General features: G+C 42.9%; 1 protein-coding gene across 1 annotated transcript; it reads right to left on the reverse strand.

Annotated features, from left to right (window-relative positions):
• Positions 1–1,726: 1,726 nt before the first annotated feature.
• On the reverse strand, positions 1,727–23,163 carry LOC138604273 (alpha-2,8-sialyltransferase 8F-like). The gene is made up of 7 exons (XM_069676165.1): positions 23,063–23,163; positions 21,390–21,464; positions 19,637–19,711; positions 15,260–15,404; positions 2,471–2,583; positions 2,292–2,384; positions 1,727–2,204 (listed from the first exon to the last, which is right to left on the reverse strand). The coding sequence occupies exons 1-7, from the start codon at positions 23,161–23,163 to the stop codon at positions 1,727–1,729; spliced, it is 1,080 nt and encodes a 359-aa protein (XP_069532266.1).
• Between the last annotated feature and the right edge of the window lie 714 nt (positions 23,164–23,877).

The raw sequence follows: 23,877 nt of genomic DNA on the forward strand, positions 1-23,877 counted from the left end.
ATGCCACCTCAGCTCACGTCAGCCGTTTGTTTGTCACTTTGGCGGTTCATTCAGTGACAGTTGAACTTCAGCTCGTGATGACAGAACAAACGAGTCTGTGAGGCTTTCAATGACATTAATGCATGACGAGCTAAATGTTTGTTCCAATTAGCCTCTGAATTAAATTGTCCTTGATAATACTTGTTCAATCACACTGAACAAACAGAAATATTGAGAGATCATTCAGTGCCTGTAAGGATTGTGTCCTCACTCTCTTTTTTTCCTTTTTGTGTCTGTTGTCATTTGCGAGTTCACAGGAGAAGAAACATCAAGGATGGAAATGGAGAGTGTTTCGGTGATCCTCTGAATAAAACACTTTCCCTGGAGAGACTAGCCAGTGGGAATGAGCAGAGTGCTGCAGCTGGATGTGCGAAGGGGTCACCGCTGATATGAGTGAGCATTTCCATGAGCAATTTCTGGGATGGCAACTTGTGGCAGCGGGCTATTTTCTCTAAAAAGAAACAAACAATTCAGCCTATTTATGGGCTGATTAGCCAGATGTGCCTAAACAACAATATAATGCTAGAGACAGTTTACACATGCTACTATTAGGACTTTGGGGACGGGGAAAGAGGAGAAGGACACAACTGTGGCTTTAATTCAAAGATTTCTCTGGTTAGTTTTAACTTGAAAGAATCATCCAGATGTTTGCATGCTTGGTACAGTGGATAACAGTAGAGACTTGTGTGAAGTTGAAGGTGCAGTAATGTAAATGACACTAACATTGATCAGCCTGAACAACACAGCAACACAGCACAGACAGGTCGACTGAATAACATTGATTATCTCGTTACAATGGCACCTGTCAGTGGCTGTGATAGTCCATAAAAATACCATCTACTGCGAATGCAAGGCTTTCATCAGTTGGCCATATGCACAATCACCACTGTGTTAACTCATTTGGTAATACATAGTGACTTAAAAGACATTTATTTAAATGAGATTGCTTCTTTAAATCAGAGTCAGTTAAATTGGCATTGATTTAGTATTTACATTTACTTGTCTTTGCCCACAGAGGGCGGCCATGATGGTTTGTAGGTGATGGTCCTGGGACACGACCCCTGCAAATCCAGCAGTATCAGTGACATAGAGTCAGAACAAGAGTGCAGAAATCATCTTTCACAATCAGCACCAGCGTTCTTTTTTTTTTAACAATGTGTGAAAAAATGCACCAAACATTTCCCGTCAACAAGTGGTAAGTGTTTGATGAGCTTTTCAACCACAACATTCAGCGTGCTGCTGTTTTAGCAAGACAGTCTTCATGTAAAGGAGGTATTTGAGTAACTTCGAAATACATTCAGTTTGTTTTAAAAGCTTCTGTGGTCAGTTATATAACCTATCATTAGTAAATAATTTATAACTAACTGATTGTAATTGCTTGATTAATTCAGTTTATTCAGTCTGTTTGTGTCCTTTCCTGTGATGCCTGCACCCCAGCACCCAACAGCTAAGAAGATTGTGCTTGCAACAGTAGGCTCATAAAATTAAAATGTTTGCAGCAAAATGCTGATGATTATAGGACCTGAGCCTCCTCAGGAAGTTAATCTATCTAAGGCACAGTTTTATAGAGTCTGAGGTTTGCTGCATTTTAGATTCAGTACAAAAAAAAAATTGGAATATAGAAAACACTTCATGAGACTGGCTTAAAAAAGGCACTTTTCTTCTGTTCTGTCAGCTGTCCCAGGGTCTAGTTTTTTCTAGGGCGACAATCTCCCAAGTGAAGCTTTAGCACTCCCTGACTGTGCAGCCGCAACAATAGGTCGAACTCAACCGGCATGGCGTGGGATTTTGGTTTAACTTTTACATCATCGTAGTAGTGGTTTGTAAGGGTGTAGAGTTCATGGGGGTGATTACTGAAGGGCCAGAATCCGTATAGATGCACGTTGCTGCAGAACTCCAGCGCCAGACTAGCCATCATGATGCCGGTGCTGAGGCGCAATGCTTGCAGGCCTTGGTCACGCCAGAAGACATCCAGGTTGTCAAGGTACTCAGGGTTGAAGAAGACCGTTCGCATTGGGCTTCCAAAGTCCTCCATGGTGTAAGCGGCCCGCAGGCACACAGGAGTGTTGTGGCCATAGGTGAAGGCTGGAAGGAGCATCAGGGAGTTGCCGTAAATACGCAGATCCTCCACAAACTGACGGCGACGCCCCATCAGAGACCCGTACCTGTAAATAAACAGCAGATGTGAAGCAACAACAGCAACAAAATAACATTAAAAGTGACAGTGCGGCAAGATTAAACCTGTCACTCACTTTTTTACGAGGATGCTTGGGTTTGCTGTCACAAGGTCGGTCTTAACACCCACATGCTTCTCATAACCATTTTCCAAAGGGGGTAGGTTGCACCTGAAGAAACAAAAGATTCACTACACATTAATTGATTTCTGTTGGTTAACATGTTCATCAGTCTCTCAGTAAACCACCTCTCTCACCTGATGACAAACTGAGCTGAATCAATCGTCTCTCCACAGCCGCTGTCAGTCAGGATCCCTCCGTTCCCAACAACAGCACACGTGTCCCATGTTTTATGTGAGAAAGGATGCTTCTGGAATCACCACCAATGGAAAAAGTATTACTAAACAATCACTTATACCGATGACAATGTACTCTCTGTTTGAAATCTAGTGCTGGATCTCATTTGCAAATGTTTCCGCATCACTTGACTCACTCTTGGAAATCCCTGCAGTATCTACCTCCAAAATAGAGGATGTTTTCTGTTTTTCTCACATTAAGGTCAAGATAGTAGTCATCGTACCATTGACCAAAGGCTGATCAGACACTGCTATGACCCGATTCTGAGCCCTGGACAAGTGACAGCAGGGCAGTGTCATCAGTGTGAAATCTAGTATGTACTGCCAAAAGAGAGGATGTTATCTTTGTTAGAGTTAATGGTTATGGTCTGCACAGTGATCACTGTGCCTGATTATTAGAATTTATGTAGCACCAGTAGGCAATTTGTAGTGGGATGAGGGGGGATGCCATCCCCCTTGTTGACCAAAAAGCATCCTCTTTGTTAACCTGCCATCCGGGGCAATCCAATCGTAAAGAGTGATCAAATATTGTCTAAGAATTCAAATGTTAACATTTCTAGCCCCGGTACTGACCTAGAAAACTCACAGGTCAATGTATGCGTTGAAATCAGTCTCACGTGATGCTACTCAGCCAATCAAATCTGCAGCATTTCGTTGCACGTTACCCGGTTGCTACTTGAATCTACACACACAGCCGGAGAAATAACTCTAGGTGAGCGAAAAAAAAAGTAATTTCACTTGGCACGCTCTAAAAAGAGATGTAGACGGCGACAACAGAGCTTTTAATCAAGTGTTTGCTTCATCGGCTTTTTGTCCGTAGTTGATTTTAATGTACTGTAATGGAATGGAACTTTAGTTGTAGTTTCAATTGTGGGACGCATATGTCGCCGTTGTCATGTCAGCCGTTGTATTCAGTGTTGCACAATATTGGATCCCATCGGCTATAGTCTGATGACGATATAGCCTCTGGTTACAGAACATGCCAGGCGTGTAGCCCGCGGTTATCATGAAAGACTTCCAATCAAGACTTTTCCACGTGCTGCATTGTTTACAGAAAAATAACCCGTATTCTCGTGATTTACTTTAATTAACGGGCTTACCTTTGTCGAAATTCAAATATAATGATGCAGGTTTGTAGAAAGTAAAAATGCAAGCTTTTCAGGTCTGGCCTCAAGAGGAGAAAAAAAAATACTTTTAAAATGCTGGTTTGTTGAACGGAGGTCGGATCGATCATTACTGATGCATTCGTGGAAGTCGGGAAATCTGAGTACTGAACCTGCTGTTGCCAACTAATGTTGTTTCTGTCTGTTTTGGCTCGTTTGTGGTATTCTCATTGTGTGTTTGCCCTACAATCTGGCACATGACCACAGCTCTTTGGGCTATGCCCATAGTTGTCATGTAATGATAATCACCCGATATTTGATTTGCCACCTAGATGTCTGCAATCGAATACTATGAATACCCTACAGTAGTAATACAGCCTTGAGTTCATGTCATGAGGGGCTTGTTGCATTTGCAATAAATCTTGTCAAGCTTTAACATTAAATAAGTGTCATAGTTTCATCAAATGAAGAACATATCAATTTAAAGGAAAGCAAAGCCCAAATCTTAGACTTTGCTGTAATTTTTACAATTAAATACCACAAATTGCACGGTAAACCTACCCCAAAATACATTCATAGTTAGTTACTGTAATTTGCAAAGCATTGTGGGTAAAGCATAACACCATCTGATATTTATTTATTATTATGTATATTTTATAATCATAATTTTATTTTATTAAATGTTATAAATATATATTTTATAAATTATTATTATTATATATTTTGTATATTTTTCTTAACGTAATCAGTGCTGTGCGAGATAATGAACCAAAATCCGAAGCCAAACCAGCAATTTATTCCAGTTGTTCCAGGTAAGTGAGTATTTTTGTGTCTCCATAAATCATAACATGCGTGTTTATTATTACTGATTATTGTGTCTTCCTGTTTTCCACGGCTTTTTTCGATTAAGTAACTGAAAAGACGCCCGTTAGCTGCTGAGGAACAAGGAAAGTTAGATACACTATTCCTGATTTTCATAATAAATGTCTGCCTCTGCTATGGCTGCTTGGCTTTTACTTTTAAGAAACAACCAGAAGTGACGCACAGGAGCTAATCACTAGCAGTAACTTAACTGTAGAATATTTCATCTTCGGATAACGTTGAACCGTGAAGTTAGAAATCGGCATGTGGATTAGTTATGCACTTTTCGACATGTTTAATTGTTTGACTAATTTAATGACCAGTTTAGAGACGGAGGACTGCTCACATTTGTTGTCTTCTGTGTGAAGTTAAACAGGTAAGCAACGCCATTCGCGTTCCCTTTATGTAAATTCCGACATCCTTTATAACCCCCTTCATTGCCCATAGTCAAACTTGTCAACCTGCACTGTCTTATAACGTCAACGTTACATGCCCCAAAAGCAGAGGCCTCGTTAAGTAACGTTAAAGTTATCTTACAACCTTGTTACACAAGCTAACCTAGCTAACACTTAACGTGATCTGAAATTGACTTTGGCGTCCATATGTTCCTAGGGTTTGTCAAGCTTTGTGTAAGTTTTTCGAAAGAGCATAAGCTACGTCAGCAAAGCTAGGTCGCGTCTATTGGTTCTCTTTTTTTAGATTTTTTTAACGGCAAACGTCATGTATTTTTTTTGTATGTTCAAATTTTAATGGTTGCTCCATTGTCTGTTTCCCTCCAGAATACTGATGCAGTTCAGTCTGCCGCTGAGTGCCAACTGCTAACATAGCTTTGACTCTTCACAAGAGAAAACCGGTAAAAATACATAGTTATTCAAAGGTATTTGAAACCAATATTGAGAGTCTGGAAATGTAGTGAGTCAGCTAAAGTAAACTGTTATTACAGCTTTGAGTTTGCTAGTGCCGCTTAGCCTGCTAAAGTACCTTTACAGTATTTATTACCAACTGCAGTATATTTTTAATACCCTGAAGAAAGTCTCTGACTTTAGTTATGTTGTAGGACTTTGGCAAACGTTGGAAAACATGAAAGGCTTTACTGGTGTTATAGTTTGAGTTGGGTTAATATGAACTTTAGCTAAGGTGTTATCATTGAATTTTTCAGCATGATTTGTAGCGTTGAATTTCCCTCTGGTGGCTTAGTGCAGGCAATTATGTTACCATGATTTCTGTACTTTAAGGTCTGTAGGGCTTAGGGGCTAATGTATTTTGCTGACTTCCATGTATAACAACACACATTAAATTTGATGCACTTATTTGAGAATTCACATTGAAGAGATGGCAATAAAGTTGTATGTCCCTATGATGACTGCCACAAATACTTCAGTGTACAATCTTTGCCACACGTATGTCAGAGAAACACTAACAGATAGCCAAAAGCTCTAAATTTGCTGCAAAGAAATAAGCTGTAATAACTCCAACTGATCATGTAGAGGAGGAATGTGGTGATCAACTGGTTAGGAGGAATATTTAAGAGAGATTTTCTTGTTTTCTGATTGTATCTTCCAGATGTTGAGATGCGGATGACTTTATCCACAACATCAAGGATAATCATACTTGCGAAGATATTTTCGATCATGTTGTAAAAGAAATAAAAGAAAAGTATCTAAATTGTTGTTGTTTTCTATACTCCAGCTTGAGCAACTGAATGACCATGCCAGCGGCCCCGTTTGCTTTTGGTGCGTTCCATTTACCTCAGAAGTCGGAACTCGGAACTGGGAATGACGTCACACCCGAGTTGCGCTCTAGCTTTAGCCATTGTTAGCAATACCAGTTGATAACAGCGCATTATGCGGTATTTTGCGTATACAAACACCATAACAACATGTCCACAGATAGAAGTTGGACATGTGAGTACGGCTGATTTAATTGAGACACAAATAAGACAGAAGTGACACTACAGCTTTCATTTACTGTTGATGCACGGAGATATGAGGTTGTGGTTGGTGAGGTTCCTCCGACTTTGAGTCTTCAGGGGGTGTTCCAGTTGAAATTTCCGACTGGGAACTCGGAAATTCCGACTTAAATGGAATGCACCATATATTAGTTAATCTCAAGTCTTCAGTCTGGACTTACAGGAGTCAGCATCCACCACATGGAGATGACATGGAGGCAAGTTCTTATACAACAAACCATTTATGGATTTAAACTAATAAATGAACCATATGTCTAATAGCTGTACTGTACTGTACTTTAATTTTAAATTCATGTGCATCTTTTTCTGTTGAAATTTTTTTTCAGGAGGATCAACCAGGGTGGAGGTAACAAATGCACAGCCAAACTCACTACAAGCAGCAAGAGAAAAGTTTAAGGTAAAAGTAGCAGGAATCCGCTCTCAGATCTCCACCGTCCTCCAACAACTCACTGAATTTAAAAGGACTTTAAACTAGGTAAGTTATTTTTTAAATGTTTCTTTGCAATGTCTCCTAGCTCATTTTCAACACAATGTTTGTTCATTTATTGCTTGTGTTCCCTTCAAAAAAAGCCCATTAGCATAGCCAGCACATTTTGTTCATAAATCTCATATATGTTTTGTACATTAATTGTACACACCTGAATTATCTTGGTCAGTAGTCCAGCACTAGGCCGCAACCTTCTTAACCAACAAACAACATTTTTAATCTAATGCAGTCCATGAAGCCCCAGCAAAATGAATACTGATTGATTTTCACGGTTAACAACTTTTATAAAACTTTTAATCGCTTTACAACTTTAATTTTATTTTTTTTCTAATTCTACAGTTACTTATACTATTTCTGCAACCTAAAAAGTAAAGTGCTTTGACTGCTATTTTCACTTCTACTATTATAACTTAATTTTAGGTCATAGTAAGTCTTAAATATCTCTTGCGATCATGTGAAGGTCTTGCATATTGGCAGCAATACCTAATACCATCATCATCTGTGTATACTAATGATACCACAACGACCATTGATTCAACTACAACTAGGCTAAATCACTACTACTACCAGGGCTGCTGGACTAATACATTTCATTTAATTTCATTACTAAAACAGATGTCTCCCAACAAAACATGCCCCACAGCTACTATAGCTGAAATGTATGCTGTAACTACGGCTTAAGATTGTTTGTGTTTGGACATTGTAATTTCAACTTAAATTCTTTGCCTACCTGTTGATTTAGATATTTTATAACTCACTGGCATCTCGTGACCTCGAACTTTGTTCCTCTATTTTATTCTAGTTCAGCCACCACAAGAAAGATCCCACCACCATCCCACCATGGATGAAGATCCAGACGAGTGGAAGACACGACGGCGAGGTTCATTGATGGATTTTCAATCCGAATCTTGCAAAGACTGCTCAAAAGGGACATGCATAAACTTTCCACATTTCCTCCTGCTTGAGTGTGGCTAACTTGTGGTGATTGATTCATTTTGCAGTACATTTGCACACCACTGTAAGGACTTTCTGTATATTTATGGGACAAAAAGAACCAATCAAACTTAACTGGTAACTGACAGTGTGCTGTATTGTGTGTATGTGAGTATGAGGCTGAGCAAGAGAGTTGTGTTATTTCTGATAAGATAAACAATTTAATTATGGCCATAAAATCTACAACCCCCCACATGGCTTTAATGGAGTATTTACTTATTACTTTCATACACGGGTAAAAAGAGAAAGGAAGATAACTAAATGAAATAAAAAAAGGCCGCCTGCAACAATGTCGTTTGGGAGTTGTACATTTTACGTGTGCTGGCAGGGAGGTTCTCCCATTGGACCATCCCCCTTGTTAAAAATGAACAAGTCACCTACTGCTGTGAACTACAGATAACCTTTGTCAATACACAGAAGTAGCTCCCTGGTTCAAACCAGAAAACGTTTTAGTGGCCAAGTATGTGGGCACATAGAAGGAATTTGAATACACACATATATAGATATATATAAACACACACACACACACACACACACACACACACACATATATATAAACATACACACATACACATACATACATATATATATATATATATATATATACATACATACATACATACATATGTATATTGTGTCCTCAACGTGTGTGCTGTACATGAATCGACAGTTAGCTAACAGACTTCAAGAGAAAGTCAGAGGCTGGAGTAAAGTTAGATTCTCTTTACTGTTGTCGTCATTCTCACGAAGATACTCTTTTGTTTGTAAAACTGAAATGATACAAAAGGAAAGCACCAATTACTGGATGCTAGTAAAATAACATTACATGTGCATATACATTAAACAAAGCAAACAGCAGCTACAAAAATATAACACAAGAATAGCTGAATAAAACGTGTAAATATTCTGTAAATATTGTACATAAATTTGACCATCATAATATATTAATTTAAACAGTATTGGTACAAATGTAGCAATGAAGCTATCAATAAACAACTACAATAGAAAACATGAGTGCCACTCATGGCTATTTTAACATTAGCAATGTTCACTTGTAAATATGGCCATTTTAAATTCACAAGACAGAATTCAATTAACAACACTTATGAACTGATATAATATGCCGCGAGAGCAGCTAAACTTACAAGCGAAGCTTTCCCAAACAAACAAACAAACAAACAAAGGGAAGAAAGAAAAAGGTGACTGGAACTGCAGGCTGACCGCATGGCAATAACTAAGCATTTCCTGATTCAAGTCTAAGCTGCCACCTGACTGTGTCTCATGACTGTATCGACCAATAAGAACAAATGGCGGGAAATTAGGATTACATGAAATACCTCCAAATGACCAGCAGGGGGAAACATGAACTAAACAGAGATCCAAAGTATGCATAACATGACACTCCCCGTCTGGTATTATTAAAATACCACCGTTTCAATAACTATAACATGTCTGAACAATAGGGAGAACTAAATCAGTCCATTTGCTCAGCACTTTTGAGAAGTATTGTCTCCGAGACCGGCCTTAAGAAGGTCTTCGCTGTTCCAGATCTTGAGACCTTCAGTTCAATCTTCCTGACCTTTCAATCCTGATCAGGGAATGTCCTTGTAACCACAGCCATGGGCCACTCATTCCGCTTCACCTGGTTCTCCTTCAGAAGGACCAGGTCACCTTTCTTGATGTTAGGTTGTACATCCTGCCACTTGCTGCGACTTTGAAGTGTTGGAAGATACTCACGTCTCCATCTGTTCCAAAAGGTGTTAGCCAGATGTTGAACTTGTCTCCACTGCTGGCGGTGGAGATCTTCGCTGTCAAATGTTCCTGAAGGGGGAAGGTTTGTGCACACCTTTTGTGTCAGGAGTGAAGCAGGAGTCAAAAGAAAGGGCGACTCTGGGTCAGAAGAGCTAGGTGCGAGTGGCCTAGCATTAATAATTGCCGTCACCTCTGCCATCAGTGTTGACAACACCTCATGGGTGAGGGGCTGTTCTGCTAGAGCATGGAGTTGAGTATGCGTCTGGAGATTCCGATCATTCACTCCCAAGCTCCTCCCATGTGGGAAGAATGAGGAGGATTGAATATCCAGGAGCAGCCTTCTTCACCCAAGTACTTCCTAACATAAGGCTCTTTAAGATTTAGTGAGTACCATATGCAGCTCCTTGCAGGCACCTGTGAAGTTCGTTCCACAATAAGAACGGATTTGCTTTGCACGTCCTCGTAAGGCAAAGAATCGCCGCAAGGCATTGATGAAACTTGAAGTGTCCATTGTCTCGATTAGTTCTATATGCACGCATGCTCAGGCAGGTGAACAAGACAGCCCATCTTTTGCTGTTAGCCTGGCCTCCACGAGTTCGTCGCATGGTGACAGCCCAAGGGCCAAACACGTCAAGTCCCACTTATGTAAAGGGTGGCTCTGCGCTCAGTCGATCAGAGGGAAGATCTGCCATCTTCTGTTCAGTGGCCCTCCCACGAAGTTTTTTACAGACAACACATTTGTGGAGGATGCTGTTGATGCATCTCTTTGCCCCAACAATCCAGAATCCTGCAGTCCGTAGGGACCCTTCTGTGAAGATGCGACCTTGGTGATGAACCCTTTCGTGGTAATGTCTAACGAGCAGTGTTGCAATGTGGCTGCAGCCCGGGATGATGAGAGGGAACTTCTCCCCTGTGTCTAGTTCCGAGTTGTTGAGCCTACCACAGATTCTTAGAAGGCCCTCTTCATTCACATAGGGGTTCAGCTTTCTTAGGGGACTGTCCTTGGAGATGTCTTTGTTTGCAGACAGGCAGGTGAACTCTTTGCCGTAAGTCTCCTTTTGCACACATCTGATGATGAGATTTCCTGCTTCCAACAGTTCTCCAGCTGTGTGGGGTTTTTCGCATTGATGCCAGCCTGTACAGATCTCTGGCTTGGTTGTTGCTGCACCTCTGTTGGACTGAGCTATGTGCGTCAGGACTGTAATGGCTCGCAACAGGGACTTCCAGGAAGAGAAACGCTCAAATCGTCCCCAGATTAGATGAGGCAACTGAGAGTGTAGCGTGAGAATGCACCTCAGTGTCGTGATCTGAGTCAAGGAGTTCATACGAATCCTCTTCTGTGGAGCACGCTCCTTTAGGAAGGGACAGGAATGAGGGTCCTGTGAGCCATGTTGTGCTGGCTAGCTCAGCTGCAGGTACAAATCGGGTGGCATGATCAGCCGGATTCTGAGCAGTGCAGATGTAGTGCCACAGCGGCGATAGCCCTCACTGAGGCATCTGAGAAGATGTGTAGCTCTTTCTTTTGAGCGGTAGAAAGGGTGGAAGGAGTGTAAGCTCTTGGTATCTTGAGCTCACTGAGATCTTGGAGGGAGTCTTTCCACATCCTCCACTCTGCTTCCTTTTCATCAGGAAGAGGGCTATCCTATGAAGACGTAAGTTGGAGGCAGCAAGCATCTCCTTTGCTCTCTTTAGCAAGTAAACAGCTTCAGTAGCGGATGGGAGTGACTTCAGGCCATCATCAACATAAAAGTCACGCTCGACGAAGTGTTTGGCATCCATGCCATACTCACTTGCTCCATGTTGTGCTGCGTGGCGAAGACCATAGATGGCTACAGCCGGTGACAGACTGTTGCCGAATACATGGACTTTCATCTGATACTCAACGATCTCCTTGCCAGGTTCAATATCTTTAAACCAAAGAAACCGAAGAAAGTCTCTGTTGTCTTCTCTGACAGTGAAGCTATGAAACATCTGATCAATATCTGCTATCACAGACACTGGTTCTCTTCGGAAGCGCAGCAAGACCCCTAGTAAGCTGTTGTTCAAATCTGGGCCGGTGAGTAAAATATCGTTGAGAGAGATGCCTTGATGCTGTGCACTGGAGTCAAAGACTACTCTGATCTTGTTTGGCTTTTGAGGGTGGTAGACCCCAAAGATGGGTAAGTACCACCGCTCTACTCCCTCTGGTAGCGGTGGGGCTTGCTCAGCCTGGTTGTTATCAAAGACCTTTTGCATGAAGTTCACGAAGTGAGTCTTCATCTCTGGCTTTCTTTCCAGGGTTCGACAGAGAGAGTTAAGGCGATGGAGGGCCTGTTCTCGATTGTTTGGAAGCCGTGGACGAGGAGATCAAAATGGAAGGGGTGCCACCCAGCTGTTGGTGTCATCTAGAAACATCTCTTTGTCCATGAATTCCGGAAAAAGCCTGTCTTCAATGGAGAGACCGACCTTATCGTCATCCTTGGTTCTCTCAAAGACTGTGCTGCCAAATGTGCAGTCATTGAGGACCTCTGTGTTGTATGCAAACCCATGTGTAGAGGTACAAAGCTGTTTTCTGGTGCTAAACTTCTCCTTGACATGGAGATGATTGGGGCATGGAGTGAAGAGAGATGGACGGCGTTTTTTGAAGCATGTTGGTCCTGAAGGAAGCCACAGCCTCACAGACCTCACCTATGACAACCAAGCCAAGGTCCAGTCTCTGGGCATAGGGGGCACTGTGAGGACCATTATGCTGCTCTCTGACTTTGTGATCCTGGAGGATGTCGCATTCCAGGAGGACAAGTATCTCGGCTTCTGGATCTAGGTGCGGTATCCTGTTAGTGATGTTCTTCAGGTGGGCATGGTGCAGTGCAACTGCTGGAGTTGGAATCTCTGAACGGTCATCAGGCACGTGATTGCACTCGATGAGTGTTGGGAGTATCACAGTTGTTATTCCATCCAATGACTCTAACATGAAGCCTGTAGCTCTTCTCCCGGATGTTTCAGTGACTCATGCACACTTGCGAAGAGTGTATGGGGAGTCTGACCCCTTAATTTGAAAGAGGTTGAAGAATTCCGACCTGGCTAATGACCTTTTGCTCTGGTCGTCCAAGATAATGTAAACCTTCATGGCTTTGTCTGGGTTTGCCATAGGATAGATCTTCACCAGGCAGATCTTTGAGCAGGATCTAGGAGTATGTATGTATATGTATGTATATATATATATGTATGAAAATGTATATATATATATTTATTATATATATTATTATATATATATATATATATATATATATATATATATATATTTATTTAGAGTGGCCTTTTATTGTGGCCAGCCTAAGGCACACCTGTGCAATGATCATGCTGTCTAATTAGCATCTTGATGTGCCACACCTGTGAGGTGGATGGATTATCTCGGCAAAGGAGAAGTGCTCACTAACACAGATTTAGACAAATTTGTGAACAATATTTGAGAGAAATAGGCCTTTTGTGTACATAGAAAAAGTCTTAGATCTTTGAGTTCAGCTCATGAAAAGTGGGAGCAAAAACAGAAGTGTTGCGTTTATATTTTTGTTCAGTGTATATGTATATATGTATGAATATATATAATTTTAAAAAAAACTTGTAGACAGGAGAAAATAGTGCCATGAACAGTGCAAAGGTACAGAGATAAATATTGTTGAATCAGGTTGTTATATACAAGAGGTAGATGGGTGTAGACTTTCACTATATACAGAAATTGTCAATTGACACTTTGACAAAGTTAACTGTTCACCACTCTATAGGTGCGTTTCGACCAAAAGTACCAGGAACTTTGAATTCCAGGAACTTTTCTCCAAGGAACTAAATGGTTCCTGTGGCCCATTGTTGTCTGCATTTCCACAGCAGCCTAAAGTCCCGGGAAGATTATGCAAATCGGGTCAGTGACGTATGAAGAAACTGTAAAAATAACTGCACTACACAGCCTGTCCAGTAGGTGGCAGTAATGCACCTTTAAGCTGGTTTGACAACCGCCAATAAAACTCAAAGAAGAAGAAGGTATCATCATTTGTGCAACACCACAGTTAGCCTGTTAACACGGAGGAGATTTACCTGTGCTGTGTTTGATCATGCTTTATTGCTTTGCAAATTAATTGAGCACGAAAGCTTGCGTCTCCTACGTCCATCCTCTCCATGTACCATCCGTTTATATAGTTCACGGAGCGTTTACAGTTACGTCCGCAGCACATGCATGGCATGAGGTTGTTTGTGCCGACAGGAAGTAGGAGGCTTTAGTTTTCTTTTCATAAAGTAACTGTCACACTGATGACTAATTATCACTGCAGAGCCAATCACCTGTGCTTTGTCTACTATGCATCTTATCACACGTTGACTGTCCCAGAACCGTAGCCACGAAAAACTAGGTGCACAAACCCTGCAGCCCAGCTGGACGTGGAGGTGTGTGGTTATGAGGTGATTGTGCCTCCACTGGTGGCTGATGGACAGAGCGACAACCTCATCATTTGCAGCAACCTACTGAGGTATCTGGCCCATCGCCTGAAGATGGAGAGGGGTCTGCTGGACTTTGGCTCCCTCACACCTTGCACTGAAAATTGTCCCCAAGAACAGCTGTTGAGTTTGACGGCTGAGGTGGTCGAGGAGACAGAGGACTTCACTGACAATAAAGAAAGCTTGTCACCCTGGAGCCTATGACTGAGCACTTGGTCTGGGCCAAGCTGCAGCAAGTGAGCGTGGTGTCAGCTGGAAGCACACTAATGCTGGAGCCTACAAGTTAGAGAACATGGCCAAGATCAGTCATAGTACGGAGAATAGTGGCATTGCTGAGAGATGACGGCTGGCTGCCTCTGAAAGTTGTAAATCCTTCTGACAAGCTGGTAACACTGAAATGAAACGCTAAACTTGCTGATGTATATTCCTTTGTGTCAGTGGAGATTTTCAGCAATCTTGAGGTCGCCAGTGACTGCCAGCCCTGCATGTAGCAAAATGTGCAGCTGTCAACATCCAGTCCCCCCTGATGCTGAGCAAACCAAAGCCTAACCACGCAGGTCTCCTCCCTGCCTGACTATCCTTTGCTGAGGAAAGCATGCGGTCAATCTGGTCCACTACACTCAGTTTTGGACGATTTAGGATTGACTGATGTAAACACTGACTTGTGAATTTTCTCTTGGCTGCAAAAAGAGATTGGTCAATCCCATTGCTGAGTTTGAGACCATCTTCTCTAGGACCAAGTTTGATTGCGGCAAGGCAACAGGCTGCTTGCACTGGTTTCGGGTTGTTAATGAGAAACCCTTCCAACTGCCATGCACGCGTGTGCCACCCACACAGTAGGATACTGCTATGATGGTTGTGTTGGACGAGATGGAGGAGAGGGCGATAATAAGGAAATCATGCAGCGAGTTTGCATCTCCCTTGGTGCAGCTGAACAGTTGGCTTCTCAATAGTAAAAATAATAAGTATGGTCGTAAAAATAGACACATTATGTTATGGCAAAACAGTGAAAAAATCTCAGCAGATGTTGAGGTAATATTCATGAGTGACACACTACATACCTTTGCAAATGTGCTGAAAATCTCTGGGGTCACCTCAAGGGTCCTCTTCTTCTCCCCATCATACACAATCTTATGTCCCACTGGAGTGTTAGCCTGGGTAATGATTGCCTTGTCAAAACCATTGCACTCGCTGCTCAGCTGAGATCTTTGGAAACAAAAGGACTTTGTTAAAGCATGTACAAGAGGGTCATAAATGTTGATAAGGACTGACAAAAAATGAAGAGCTAACTAGATTGGCAGTTTGTTTAGCTTTTAAATTAAACTCTCATTTCATTTAAGACAGCATAAAATACCAAAGACTAGTCATGGTTCAGGTTAAGTCCCTCTGTTTTACCATAATTCACATGACTTTAAGATGTGCTCTATTTAGACCATATGGTTAACATTTGCGAGCAAGTCCCTCTACTTTTACTTTAATATTTTCACTTCTCCATGAGTGAGAAGAGAGGAATAGAGCCCAATGACAGGGAACAGGATGTTTTCTTCATGGACCGCCAACGATGATACATTAATGAAACCCACTGTACTTTTCTCACTGGCCCCCCATGCGCCAGGCTCCCTTTTATGGAAGGCCTGGCAGCAGAGAGGGATGGAATATTACAACTTCAGAGCTTCCACCCAGCAGCTAGCGGCTCGCCCTCTGACCCAGTTTTACAGAGCATGGCAACGCAGCAGCGTGCTAATTGAGTGGATGGACAGGACACTCAGACACTTAGGTTTATTTCCTTTTTTTAATATGCAGTTTTGGACCAGTTCTTGTGGGAGAGATCAAGAGATCCAAGACCTGTTACAAAAACAGTCAGTGTGTGTCTTTCCCACTCACAACAGACAGAAAGGGTTCTACTCAGCATACTTCCCAAGAAGTCGGGAGATTTCAGACCCATCTTGTATTATCGACTTAAAGGATGCGTACTTTCATGTCGAGGTGGCCCTAAAACAACAAACTTCTGCATTTTGTGTTCCAGGGCATAGCTTACAAGTACAACAGACTACTGTTTTGCTACTCCCTGGCCCCTCCACCTTCAGCAAACGTGTGGCCAGAGTGCTTCAGCCACTGCGAGACCAAGGCCTGAGAGCCTTCTTTTATCTCAACGACCTCATTGTCATGGCTAGGTCCAGAGAATGGGCCATGTTCAACACAGCCCAGTTGATCTCACACCTCACCCAATTGAGGTTTGTGATCAACTGGTAGAAGAGCATTCCCTACCACACCAAAGGGTGGCATATTTGTGGGTTGTGCTGGACGCACGCAGCCTCCGAGCCACTCTGTCGGAACACAGACAGATGTCTCTGCTGCAGGTGGTCTGCAGGTTGCATGCAGGTGTTAGGGTTCATGGCAGCTGCTGTACATTTGGGACTGAGCACATGCGACGCATGCAGGGGTGGTTTGCCAGCATTCGCTTAAATGCAAAGAAGCACAAGCGGCACTTAGTTACCATCCCCCCGTCGGTGGGAGCCAACCTGCTCTACTGGGGTTCCTGTTGTTCCAACACCTGTTGACGGGAACACCGCTGGGTTGTGTGACCTCCTACACCACGGTGTACACAGATGCGTCATTGACAGGATGGGGTGGAACCTGCCTGGGATGGAACCTGCCTGGGATGAGCAGTAGGGGTGTGTGGTCACTGTCTGAAGCCCAACACATCAACACCGTGGTCCTCCAACACTTCGAAACCCTGATACAAGGGCAAACACGTGTTAGTGAGGACCAACAACTGCACTGCAGTGGCCTACATCAACCAACAGGACAGAGTCAGGTCCGAAGCCCTGTTGAATTTGACAGAGAACCTGTGGTTATGGGCCTCAGAGCACCAATGCTCCCTGAGGGCCCTCAACTTTCTGGGTCTGGAGAACAGGAGAGCCATCTCATGTCGAGAGGCGGCCTTCTGCTGGACGAGTTTAGTTGTTTGTGGTGCAAATGTGCTTAAGGATTTATTTACCATGATAAGTGAGCTTTAAAGTGTCAGATTGCTTTAGGTCCTGGAGTATTTCACTTCTCGGTTTCTTTGTTTGTTGTTTGTTTCCCCCTGCCATCACTGAGAGGAGTTGTACAATCTTATGGCCAGGGGGACAAAAGAGTTCCTTAGTCTGTGGAACAGGACTGGGACAGCAGTCTGCCACTGAACACACTAAACAAGACAGGGGAGAGTACTGTCCCCTGTGGTGCTTCAGTGCTGCTGACCATAGTTTCAGATGCCCTTCAGCCTGACATACTATGGCCTCTCTGTGAGATAGTCTGTAATCCATCTCACAAGATGTGGGTCCACCCTCATCTCTGTCAGTCTCTCTCAGGAGTAGGGGCTGGATAGTATTAAAGGCACTAGAAAAATGAAAGAACTTGATTCTCACAACGCCAGATGAGAGTAGGCCCCTGTGTAGCATAGCCCTTGGAGTCAGCCAAGAGAGTGAGTGAACAGCCCTCTCAGTGCACCGCAGCTGCTTGCTAATTTCGGGGTGACCGTAGCAGTGCCAGCTTCAGACCAAACCCCTCCTTTGTTCCCAAGAACTTAAGGAGCTCCTTCAGGCCGAGGGTCCTACAGCTGGATGCTTTTTACCCTCCACCCCATGTGAGGACCAAGGAGGTCTGTCTGTCTGTCCCTGGGATGGTGTGGCTCGAAAAGTCCTCTCCAAGAAACACTGGGCAGGATGCCTTTATGAGTGCATCTCCCAAGTCTATGTGCAGGTGGAATAACCCCCCCACCCCCCATAGTGGTTCGTGCATAGCAGGCATAGCAGTGTCGATGGCCCTTTTCAAAGTGGTGTGCGTCAAGGACATATGTATGGCAGCGTTGTGGTCTGCGCCCTTTTTGTTCATACGGTCCTACCTCTTGGACATGTTGGCCTCCTCGGACAGGTCTGTGCTTGGCGAAGCAATAAAAGACTGGAAAAAGGAAGGTGTGTGGGTCAGCTGTGTTACTCCTGACCCCCCCTTGGGCAGCATAGACTCACATGTTTCTGTACTCCTTAAGGATCCGGTAAATGTGGTGTGCAGAGGGTCTGAAGACATTTTGACCCCTGCCAGGTAAGGCCACGTCTCTACCCAGTTCAGGTGTAAATACTACCTGGGGTAGCTGGGGCCCCATATTCCTCGGCAGTACAGCTAACTTTTAAGAGGAGGCCGGTCACCTGACCTCGGCGGTCAGGGTCAGCGTGGTTGGCACAATAGCTTAGTCATGACAGAGAATTCATGCATCAGGGCTCCGCCAACTGTACCCACGAAGGTTATGTATTATAACCCTAGTTCTATAAGCACAGGTGGATCCCTCTACCAAGGGACCCTGTCGCACCAGCACCGCTCACTGAATAGGGTGCGGGTATACAGACACGTATTCAGGTAGGCACATCCTGATAGGCCAGCAACATTAATGCAATGTTCAGTGGGCAAATATGTGAGCATGGTAGGAGGAGAGTAGTACCCATAGAGTCCATTAGAGGGCTCCAACTATGCTTATAGAACTAGGGTTATAATACATAACCTTCATTTCAGCTATTTGTGACAATCAGGCAAGGGCACCCTTAGTCATCTTTTCTGAGCTTGGTATAAAGTTAAAACGTACAGGAAAGAAATATGTAATCATTTGAAGTTATTGGGGAACAGCTTATTATAGACTGTGTATTTGCTATTTTGGGTTTCTGCGAACGCTCCCGAAAACTTCACATCAAGAAAGATTAATGCTAAACAGTTATTTTGAAAATGAGAAATCTTCCTCCCCGCTTCCTTTTAAAGAAGTTATTTCTTCTCATTATGTTGAGGAGATTGGATTCTCCTCATCTGAATCACAATGTAAATGTGTTAAGACTTGGGCTCCCTTTTGGATTATATCACAAATCAAACCGACCCAGCTACTACTAAGTAAGATTTGTTGAATTACACTGGTGCACTCAGGCTGTCTGAGGGCCAGGGGCAGAAACTAATAAAAGGGCAACAGCTGCATGCTGTTGAGCATCAATATCCTGAAAGTTCCAACACATGTTAAGATTAAAATTGTTCTATCATTAAATTCAGATTTTGAACTGTTTAACCTATTAGAGGCATGTAGAGGTCGACAAATTTTAAGGGCACCCTGCAACAAGGTTTCTTCTCAGTGGGCCGCCTTACTCTGCACCTTGTCATATTTTATTGTGTACGGGGCTTCAAAGAGAGCACTTTTGACCTTAAGTCCTACCCCCTATTGAGCATGGCTTAATTTAAAGTATAATACTAATGGCATTAATACTAATTGCCCATATCTGTACAATATGGCAGCTATATTCTCTGACATTGAAGACACAGCACATCTGTAAATGGACAGACAATTATATTTGATTCTGCAAACTTATTTTTGGTGGTTTGTTTTTTGTTGTTTTAAAAGTTAAAAAAAAGAAAAATAATTTTACCTGAATTTTAAGTAATTGTCCTCCTGCTTCTCCCAGGTTTTAGAGTAACGCTGCATTACTTTCTCAATGGCCGCCCTGTAACACAAAACATGTTAAGAATCTCAAGGCTATCGCTTCCTCAAGACAGGAGTTGGTGGAGAAGGGTAGAGGTGCGTGCTTATAGGTTATATAAGGGCTGGGTGTGGCCCTATACCATGGCTCTAGCAGCTTTAGAGACACAACATGGTCAGCTACATCACCTTGCCCTGGCAGAAATACAAACCATCTTTCCCAAAGTTCCCCCTGGTAATGCAGGTAATTTCCATAAGTTTGCAGTTAGAATGAGATACATGGTGGGTATGTTACAGTCTCTAGGACAAGAACGGGTGGCAGAACGTGCTTGCACATCATATCTGCAAGGTCTGTTAAGCAAATTCAGTATTATACATGAATCCTCAAAGTAAGTCTCCCAAAGTCTTACTTAGGGTTGTCAAAGTCAAGCGGAGTAGTGAGCATCATACACTTGAGACCTATGCAATCCTTGATGATGGCTTAGAGCACATGTTACTGCCTTCAGCAGACGAGTGTCTTGGTCTTGACGGTGCGGGCAAGAAACTTACACTTCACTGGACGCACATGTCCCTTCTATTGGTAAGTCTAACAATAAGGCAAGAGACAAAGACCATGCAACGTCGGTCAGTCACCCTAAAAATTGCTGCAGCATCAAACCAAAAAGAACATATCCAATAGAAGGGGCATTTACATCCAATAAACTCTCACTGGTAACGCAGGCCTATACTATCAAGAGGCTCAGGAAACACTGTCGCCATCTCCCAACGTGCCTCTGGATAACACTTGTAAAATACAGCCTCAGATCCTAATCGGCGCTGATAGTCCTCACCTCATCACACCTGTTGAAGTATCCCATTCGGTTCAAATAGGGGACATGTGGCAGTAAAAACTAAGCTTGGTTGGGCACTCAAAGGGCCTACATCCCTAACTGGAACACAGGACACCCCAACTGCTGAGGGGTTTACGGCCTGTGGGAAAAATAAGTGATGCCTAGCAAGGATGGAAGAGTTCGGACAGCGGAAGTTGCCATCAATGGAAAGCAATATGTTAGACCTGTGGCCAGATTAGTAACCCTTGCACCTACAGATCCCGTCACCTAAAGACACCTAAAGAAGCTTCAGATTCACACATTTGAAGAGGCGGCTGTGAAGAATATCAAGGCTATAGCTTCCTCCAGACAGGAGTGGGTGGAGAATGTAGGCGGAGCTTATCGGTTATACAAATAAAGCTGCCACTCCTGTTTTTTGTTTTAAACGTGTGTAAATGCTGAAGACACCTATAGATTCCTTGTTATTATAATAGATGCATAATAATGTAAGTCAATTCATGTTATATTAATTTGAATATGCACTGCAATGCCCTGGTTTATTTTCATTTATTGTACAGAAAGTCATCCATCTGTCAGTCCGTCCACCATTCACCTGTACCTCCATCCTTCTGCCAGTGCTCAATAAATGGTTAAATGGCTCTTGGATCCGTGTTTAAATGTGCACACCAGTTAGAGGTTCGGTGGTTCAGCAATAGTTCCAATTATGTTATTTGCACAAACTAATTTAGCTATTGTTTTTATTTTATTTTTTTACACACATCCAAATACACAACCAGGTGAGTAATCTCTGTATAGCGCTGACAGGCCTTGATCTAACAAAGTCATGAACCTAAAGGTCACTTAAGGAGAAGCAGTGACAGTGTTTGCACTCACTTGCAGCCTTTGCAGATGTCATATTTCTTTGGGGGTCTTTTCCTCAGTGGCGCCGGTATGTGAGGGTCCACATCGCTGTGTAACAAACAAAAAACAGGACAGATGTGTTAAATGCAGAAGCCAGACAAGGGACAGATAATCTAATCAGGGCAGCAGCACAAAATTAGTGACCCTGTATTTAGACATTCACTATAAATAGTAACTTTGTGGACCGACCCTCCTCACAAAGATAGTCAACACAAAGATAACCCCCAAGTCCTAGGACCCTGAATGTAAAAGTTAAAATAGGCCCTGTTTAAAATGTTTTGTATTGTTTGTTTCACTGCAAATGTTCCTGAAGTTTGCAGATGACACCACCCTCTTTGGACTTATCTCTGGTGGGGATGAGTCCGCCTACAGGTGGGAGATTGACCATCTGGTGACCTGGTGTGGTGAGAACAACTTTAGGAGGAACGCAGCCACCCCCAGCCCCATCACCCTCAGTGACTCCACTGTTTTCTCTGTGGAGTCTTTCCACTTACTGGGGACCATCATCAACATCGGCTCCCTCATCAAAAAGGGACAGCAGAGGATGTACTTTTTGTGGCAGCTGAAGAAGTTTAACTTGCTAAAGACAATGATGGTGCACATCTACACCGCCATCATTGAGTCCATCCTCACCTGCTCCATCACCGTCTGGTACGCTGCTGTCGCTGCCAAGGTAAAGGGCAGGCTGCAGCATATCATCCGCTCTGCGGAGAGGGTGATTGGCTGCAATCTGCCATCTCTCTAGGACCTGTACACTTCCAGGACCCTGAGGCATGCAGGTAAGATTGTGGCCCATCCCCCGACATGACATGGACTCTCATCCTCACTTAACATCACATTCATGTTAAGTCTTTAATTCAGATTTATGCGCTACATTAACGCACACTGGAATACATACTGTATGTTTACATTGCACTGTTTTTAATTCTATACTGTTAAACATTTGCACTACCACCATCTTGCACAAACATCCGTACAGTTGTTTAATTACACCTGTCAGTGAAGTCACACTGACGGGGGGCAGAACAGCACTTAGTTTCAGCTTCATAAACTGTGAATAAACAACCAGTGTACAAACTCACCAGCAGAGACCTTTGCTATCTAATTACATTTATTTGATTGCCAGTGTGTATGCTGTATCAGACTGTTTCTTATACAAGTTTCAATGACTGTGTGAAGATCCCCCTTATTACTGACTGCAAAAGACATTGTGATACTTTGACTCATGCCGATATCATGGCACATTAACTCATAAAAGTGAACATAAACTTTTAAAAAACACCTTGAAAAAACGTTTTTTTAAATGAAAAAGTGATGTTTCTCCAAATTAAATTTCCATTTTCTTATGCTCGTATCTTCAGTCTTTAACAAAGCTTGGTATTGTGGTGCCCTATGAGATATAATTACACATACCTGGAGCAGAAAACAAAGGAAAACTAACGCATCTTCCAAGGCCATCTTAACAATTAGAAAGAAGTGGACAAAACCCCCAAATCTCCTGCAACTTTTGTCTTCCATAAACACAACACTAAAATTGCCGAACTCGAATGTAGAGATTGTAAATGTGTGTGTGTGTGTGTGTGTGTGTGTGTGTGTGCGTGTGTGTGTGTGTGTGTGTGTGTGTGTGTATGTAGTTCCACACTTACTTGCTGTCAAACATGTACCAGGTGAGAGTCGTCAGCAGGCTCCCCAAACACAGTACAGTGAGCAACAGAGGGAAGAGTGACTTCAAGAGCTGTCCCCTCATCTCACCTCAGACTGACCTCACACGAGACCCCATCAGTTTCTGTCTCCCTCTTTGTCTGTCTTTGCTGAACACTCACCGGCCATTTGCTTTTTGTCACCTCTCTCTGTTTTCTTGTTTAATTTTTTTTGTTTAGTGTTTTGTTTCCTCTCCCCTACACGTCTCGGTCTCTCCACTCCCACACTTTCTCTCTCTCTTACTGTTAATCTTTTGCCTCTGTGCTTTCTTAACTTTTACTTTCCTCCCCCTCCTCCTCCTCCCAGTCCTGCTCTTCCTCCTCTCATTCTTCCTGTCTGTTAGTTTCTCCCTGAGCAAACCTCCTCACTCTGTCTTCTTTTTTTCTGCCCTCCTATTCAGGCAAGTCCTCTTATCTTCTGTGCACCTCTTACTTTCTTCTCTTCCTGTTTGTGTCCCGGTCAGCTGAGATTAAAACGGATCTTTTTCTGCTCAGCATCTTTCTTCTTCAATCTTGTCTTTGAGGTAAGAAAACCCGTCTTCTTTCCTCTGTCTCTCCCTCTTTTTCTCTCGTGTGTCCTCACAGCACAATACTCCACTGAAGTCCCAAAGCTGGAGCTGTGGTGGAAATATGCAGACAACAGTCAGAACTCATGAATAAACACTGTTATAGAACACATAGCACATACTTTAACCAATGAGATCATGATTCATCATCATTTCCTCATTCACTGCCATATGCCAAACTATCACAGGTCAAAG

The sequence above is a fragment of the Semicossyphus pulcher genome, unplaced genomic scaffold (genome assembly GCF_022749685.1).
Source record: "Semicossyphus pulcher isolate SPU_LCO1_2020_fin unplaced genomic scaffold, fSemPul1.0.p SCAF_25, whole genome shotgun sequence".
NCBI lineage: Eukaryota > Metazoa > Chordata > Actinopteri > Labriformes > Labridae > Semicossyphus > Semicossyphus pulcher.

Bases quoted from the DNA above. Each gene is read 5' to 3' on its own strand.
- LOC138604273 (XM_069676165.1), bottom strand. From the start codon at position 23,163: ATGAGGGGACAGCTCTTGAAGTCACTCTTCCCTCTGTTGCTCACTGTA. The intron at 19,712-21,389 runs GTGAGTGCAAAC...TTTGTGTTACAG, and splicing joins GACATCTGCAAAGGCTGCAA to GGCGGCCATTGAGAAAGTAA. The intron at 2,385-2,470 runs GTGAGAGAGGTG...TTGTTTCTTCAG, and splicing joins TCAGCTCAGTTTGTCATCAG to GTGCAACCTACCCCCTTTGG.